Source organism: Blastomyces dermatitidis (assembly GCF_000003525.1).
Source record: "Blastomyces dermatitidis ER-3 genomic scaffold supercont1.2, whole genome shotgun sequence".
Classification (NCBI taxonomy): Eukaryota; Fungi; Ascomycota; class Eurotiomycetes; order Onygenales; family Ajellomycetaceae; genus Blastomyces; species Blastomyces dermatitidis.
In genome coordinates this window covers 4,254,029-4,260,436 of record NW_025544775.1, presented here as the reverse complement: position 1 = coordinate 4,260,436, position 6,408 = coordinate 4,254,029, and the positions used below count along the sequence as shown (strand labels likewise).

Genomic DNA, 6,408 nt, shown 5'->3' with positions numbered 1-6,408 from the left:
CTCACTCATGAAATGAGAGAAGAGATCTGCTCATTATCTATATAGAATAGCTAGATACTGACTTCTTATAAAAGAAGTCAGTGATTCATTTTTCTTCTACTGAAATATATACAAGAGTTACTGCATATCTTATACAATCTTCTTAGTATACTAAGTATCATATCTGTGATATTCTTGCAATAACTCTGTAGTCTATGAGCTCACTATTTAAGTAAGATAGTTAAGCTCACTTATACAGCTTCTTAAATAACTATCTTTACATAATGCTGCTGACTAGTCATTACTTCAGTTCTATCATATTATAATTTAAATCACTTGATCTGATTACAAGTTTGAATCAGTTGAGCTCTAACAGACTTAGACTGACTGCTGAGATCATGAATTTCACGTTTAATCTCATTTAATCTGATTTCATACATTTCTTGGCGTGAATCCCGCTGGGACTAATCATTAAATAAACATGCAAAGTGACTATATATCAGATCTCAAAATGAAACCATGACTTGAAAAAAATGAGAAAGTGATCTCATTTGATCTCATTTAGTCCCATTCTTGGCATAAAGTTACTATTTTTAGACATTTTAAGGTTTTTTTTAGACTATTTTTAATTTTTTAAAAAGTAACACTTTTTGATAACACTCAAATGAGATTTAATGTCATTTAAAGCAATAAAAATAATTTAAATTGAGAAGTGAAAATCATGATCTCATTTGGAAAATGTGACAAGAGTAGACAGTAAGTTTCACTGAGACAGTATGAGACTACTATTTAATGTTAGAACTGTGTAATGAGATCTGTTAAATTGATAATAAGACTATCAAAAATTCTGGTCCTGATCTCTGTAATATGACGGAACCGAAGCAGTGGCTAGTCAGCAGCAACATGTAAGAGTAGTTGTTTAAGAAGCTGTATGAGTGAGCTTGACTATCTTGCTTGAATAGTGAGCTTGTAGGCTACAGAGTTATTGCAAGAATATCACAGATATGATACTTAGTATACTAAGAAGATTGTATGAGATACATAGTAACTCTTGTGTATATTTCTGTAGAAGTAAAATGAATCACTGACTTCTTTGATAAGAAGTCAGCATCTAGCTATTCTATATAGACAATGAGTGAATACTCTTCTCTCATTTCATAAGTGAGAATAACTGAAGTGATACCTCAGCAGCATCTCATTACTAAGAAAGAGTAATCTGCTGACCTTATATAGAAGCAGAGTTCTTATATTCATCAATCAGATCTTTCTATGATATATCTGAATAATGTTATAGAGTGATTGAAAACCAGTTTAAATGAGATGAAATCATTCACATGAAAGTGATGAGCTGTGTGAAACTGTAACAGAGTCTTGACATAGCTGAGAGTATGACAATGCTCTCTTCTTTAAGAGTATAGTCTCTATGCTCTCAAGATTACTGAATTAGAAATTATCTTTGTTGTATAGTAATGATTATCAACTGATTTGACAGTGCATGTGCTGTGCATGATATAATAAAATAGATGAGTTTTTCTGCTAACTGCATAGATCTTTCTTTTCTCATCATTATTCAAATCAAACACATGATAAGTGAGTTCCTTATATATCAATTTGAAATGTGAGAAATGTAGTTAATAAGTGACTTACAGATCTTTCAATATATTTCATTCTATATATGAAATTCTCTGCAAAAGTGATGTATTTTAGAGACAAAGCTAACAGTAGTGACAGGATTTTTTGAAAAGATTCTCTCTCTTATGAAACATTTTTCTTTTCTCTCTCTCAATCATAACAGTAAGTGCATGAGAGTATCATTCTTGAAGAACAATCAAGAACTTATTCTGACATTTTCTAGTGAATAATAAACATCTTCATAGTGCAGCAGCGGCCTTCATGACTGTTAAGAAAGCCAGATTGAAGGCAGAGACAGTGGCATCAATGAGCTGTGAAAGCATCACTCTCATTATCACATCTTCTTCTTCTCCTGCTTCTTTTACAGCTGTGATGATAGTCACTGTGCCTTGCAGTGAGATGTCATCTCTTCTGCTGATCAGTTCATCTGTGTTCAGTCTGTTTCTCACTTCTTTCATCACTGTTGCAACGCTGCCCCCCTTCCCAGTCAATACAGTGATGTATGACCCCATGTGATCATTCAGAGAGGAACTCAGAAAGAGCTTGATTTCAGAGACAGTGACTCTGAGAAGCTTAATCTGTAGTTCCTCTCCTGTGGCACATCTGAGCCCTGCTCAGAATGCTGCTGAGTTGAGTCTGCAGAGTTCTGTGATTCCTTCATCTTCTCTCTGTGAGAAGGCTTCAGTGTGGCCTCTGGCCAGCACTGCTACTTGTCTGCACTACATCAAGCAGCTGAAGAAGAGAGGAATTCTATACACTTATCTCTTCTCTCACTTCTGTTATTTTCATTGTATCTGTAACAATGACTTCTATCTCTCTGTAAGTATTATCTACTCTATAAGAAGATGTCATATCAGCTCTGATAAGAAGTTCAGATACTCAAGCAGTACAGAGTGAGAGTCTCAGAGCTTTAAGCATTGACAGATTTCATTAAGACTGAAGAGATTCTTCTTGCTCATCTGTAAAAGAAGATGAAAGCATGAATCTCTGAGATAAAAAAACATCTCAGAATAACTGATCTCAAGAAGAAGTCAGCTAATGCTGTCACTAAAAGTATCACAGAGATCAATTACTGATTGAAGAGAATCTCACTTTAATTGAAGCAGATGACTGAGATGTTTTATAAGTTAATAAGTTAATATTTCATGCATTTCTCATGCTCTTCTATAGCATGCTTCTCTACAGTGCTGCAGCACTAACTTCTCAGCAGATAAAGATGTCAGTACTGAAGACTTTAATAGTGAAGAATGAGTTTGATGAGAATGTAATTATTGATAAGTAGACTCTAATCTCTCTTTTTACTTTTTCAGTGAGCTGCAGTCTCATTAGAATAGCAGTGATCTGTGAATCAATAATATTAATCTTTTTGTTAATTTTAAATATTTCTTTTCTTTTAACTGCTTCAGAAATGTTACACTTGTGTAGTCTCATTAAACTTCTAAAAACTCTTTGAGAGAAAATAGAAGAAGAGTGCTACAGAGTCTATAAGACACTGGCTCATCACTGTGAGATTATCTCTAAAAAACTCTTTGAAAAAAATGAGAAGTCTTAAGTAATATTTCTTATTCAATGTCTCTGACATGTAACAGAGTGATCTCTACTAGCTATCTCATAGATTGCAATCTCTTTCTTAGCATTTTTCAAATGCTCAAGCAGTTCTCATAAATTCTCTGACAATGAATAATCTTCTTATTTAACAAGATATTGAAGCTTACTGTAATGTGTTCACTTGTTCAATATTTTCTTCACAAGATATTTGATATCACTCTCAATCTTAATATCATTCAGCCAAGACAGCTCTACTCTGAGATATTGCTTATAGAGCTTCAAATAGAAAATGTGAAAAACAGAATGAATTGATTTCAATTCTGTGAGTAATTTCAACTCATATATCTGCTTATCTATTACTCTTGTTACTGAAAAAGGTTCTAGTCATCACTCACTGAGCTTCTTACACAGTCTCATTGTCTTGATATTCTTTACTGAAAGTAGCACTTGATTCTCTATCAAGAACTTCATTGAAAGATATTTTTAATTGTAGTATTTCATCTACTGCTTCTGAGTATGACAGATGCTTTTCACTGTCTTCTCATGAATTTTGTTTAAAAGTTCTAATCTCACTTTTACTTCTGATACTGAGAGATACTCTGTTCTCTGTATCTATCTGATATTCTGACTGTCTATCTCTCTCTTTGAAACATTGTCCATGATGTCACTGAATAACAAAGGATTATATTCATAACAAGTATAGAAAGAAGATACTCTTAAGGTTGCATTCTTTGCATTGTTATATGTGAATTCAGTGATCAGAAGGTATTTGAGCCAATCATTCTGATGATATGAACAGAACACTTGAAGATGCTGTTCTAGTGTCTGATTCTGATGTTCAGTCTGGCCATCGGTCTGCGGATGGAAAGCAGTACTGAGGAGATGTCTTATTGTAAGATAATAGCAAAAAGCCGACCAGTACTTGCTGATGAAGAGGAATCCTCAATCTGTTACCAACGATTTCAGAGCACTGTGATCACGAATGATGGTATCATATTGCTTGTGCCGCGGGACCTTTATTCTTTGGCAGACATTGCAAGTCTCAACATACTCTTTGACATCTGCCCGGAGCTTGTCTCAAGTGTATTTACATTTTAGAAGCTTCTCAGTCTTCTCTAACCCAAAGTGCCCCGCATGGGGATCATTATGATGAATTCTCAATAACTTCTGACACACTGCCCTGCTACAAGAGACAAAGACTGAATCATTCAGCAGTAGAAGTTCACATTCTTCTAGTTATCAGTGACTTAATTTCTTAGCAGCACTGCCCTGCTCAGGGCCTGTCTCTTTCAAGTTTAAATCAGACTCTTTCTTCTTCAACTTCTGAATTCAAGCTGCAGTAGAGATGTCCTTCTTCTGTAACTCATCAATGAATTTCAAAAGTAGTCAGATTGAAAGATTGTAGATCATTTCATTCTTTATCAATTCAATAATTGTAAGATGTGATATGAGAAGCTCATGATCTTCAGTATCAGTTCTCTGCAGAGACTCAGATTCTCTTTCACCTTCTATACTGAGTTGCACAGCTGCCTCTTCAGCGCTGTTCCTAAGCTTTAGAGAATCTCAACTCTCTGCAGCCAGCTTCTTCTGCAGTGATGACAGAGATTCTTTTATAGAATTCTTCTCTGCATCAATGATATTATAATCAGGCTGTCTAGACAGTGTGTCAGCAGAGTTAAGCTGATCTGAACAGTATCAGATATAGAAATTATACTCTGAAAGCAGCTCTGCTCATCTGGCTTGATGTTCTGTTAAGCTCTTTATTGTCAAGAAGTAATGCAGATTTGCATAATCAGTGAGAACTTACACTGAGTACTTACTACTCTGAAGATAATATCATCAGATCTTAAAGAATTCAACAATTGCTAACATCTTCTGATCATAGATATCATATCTTCTCTGTATGAGTGATAACTTCTTGAAGAAGAAGATCACTGATCTTCATTTATAATATCTTATAGACTCTGTGAAAAAGTCTTCTTTCACAGACAATTCATTGTCTGTTTTCTCAGAAGTGATTATTCTCTGATTCTTTCAACATTGAAAGGTCTTTAGTGTCAACTGTGAAAAGATTTCACAGATTTCATTCTCAGATACATCAGTCTTACACTGACTGAGTAAGTCAGAATTAAAATGATTTAGCATTGTGATATCTATGAAAGCTTGTTTCAATTCTGCAAACACCTGCACAGTATCTTGAGTGAGAGTAAACAGTCTCATTTTTCTGTCTTTCACACTTCTCTTCAACAGATCTGTAAGAGAGACAGTAATCTGTGAATATACATAGATGAATTGTCTGTAGAAATTCACAAATTCTAGAAATATCTGTATCTCACAGTACATCTGCAGCATCAGCCAGTTCTCAATGACAGAGACTCAGCTTCTGTTCATTGAAATGCCATTCATCTCAATAATATAATCTAAGAAATCAATCTTCTGCATGTAGAATGAGCATTTTTCAGTGTTTATATAGAGTTGATACTGTCTCAAGCAACTTAACACTTCTCAAACATGAGTATCATGTTCTTTCTCTGATTTTAAGAAGATTAAAATATCATTCAGATATACTATGCAGGAGACATTGACAAGGCCCTGCAGTGTCTTATTTATATAGATCTGAAAGATGGCTGAAGCATTACAAAGATTAAAAGATAAAACAAGATATTTAAAATTGCTGTATTTGATACAAAAAGCTATTTTTCAAATGTTGTCTTTATTAACTCTGATTCTATGATAGATATCTTATATATCAATCTTTGAGAATATCTTTGCTTCAGATAATCAATCAATCATCTTATCAATTAATGATAATAAATAGTGATTCTTAACTGTCATCTTATTAAGGCCTCTGTAGTCTATGCATAGGCATAGTCTATCATTCTTCTTAGATATAAAGAGTATAGATGTCTCTGCTGAACTCTTTGATGAATATATTCAGTTCTTTGATTGCACTTCTTCAAGATATTTATACAGAACATTCAACTTCTTTACAGATAAGTTGTAAAGAGATCTGTACAGTGTCATTACATCATCTTCAAGATGAATCTTGTATTGTATCTTGATATCAGGAAACTTTGCTGCTTTTCTTTCTGAAAAGACATTCTTAAAATCTGTAAAGAGATGTTGTGTACATCTGTCTTCAATGATGAATACTGCTGCTAATCTTGTAGCAAGAGTGATGACTTCTTCATCTATCTTCAAGTTTCAATCATCTGCTATGCAGTATATTAACTCAATTCTTTTCTCAAG

General features: G+C 33.9%; 1 protein-coding gene across 1 annotated transcript; it reads right to left on the bottom strand.

Annotated features, from left to right (window-relative positions):
• Window positions 1-1,850: 1,850 nt before the first annotated feature.
• BDCG_16454 (uncharacterized protein) lies at window positions 1,851-2,123 on the bottom strand (the record flags this gene model as incomplete). The annotated part of the gene is made up of 1 exon (XM_045425685.1): window positions 1,851-2,123. One exon carries the CDS (start codon window positions 2,121-2,123, stop codon window positions 1,851-1,853), a length of 273 nt encoding a protein of 90 aa, XP_045279800.1.
• Window positions 2,124-6,408: the final 4,285 nt, after the last annotated feature.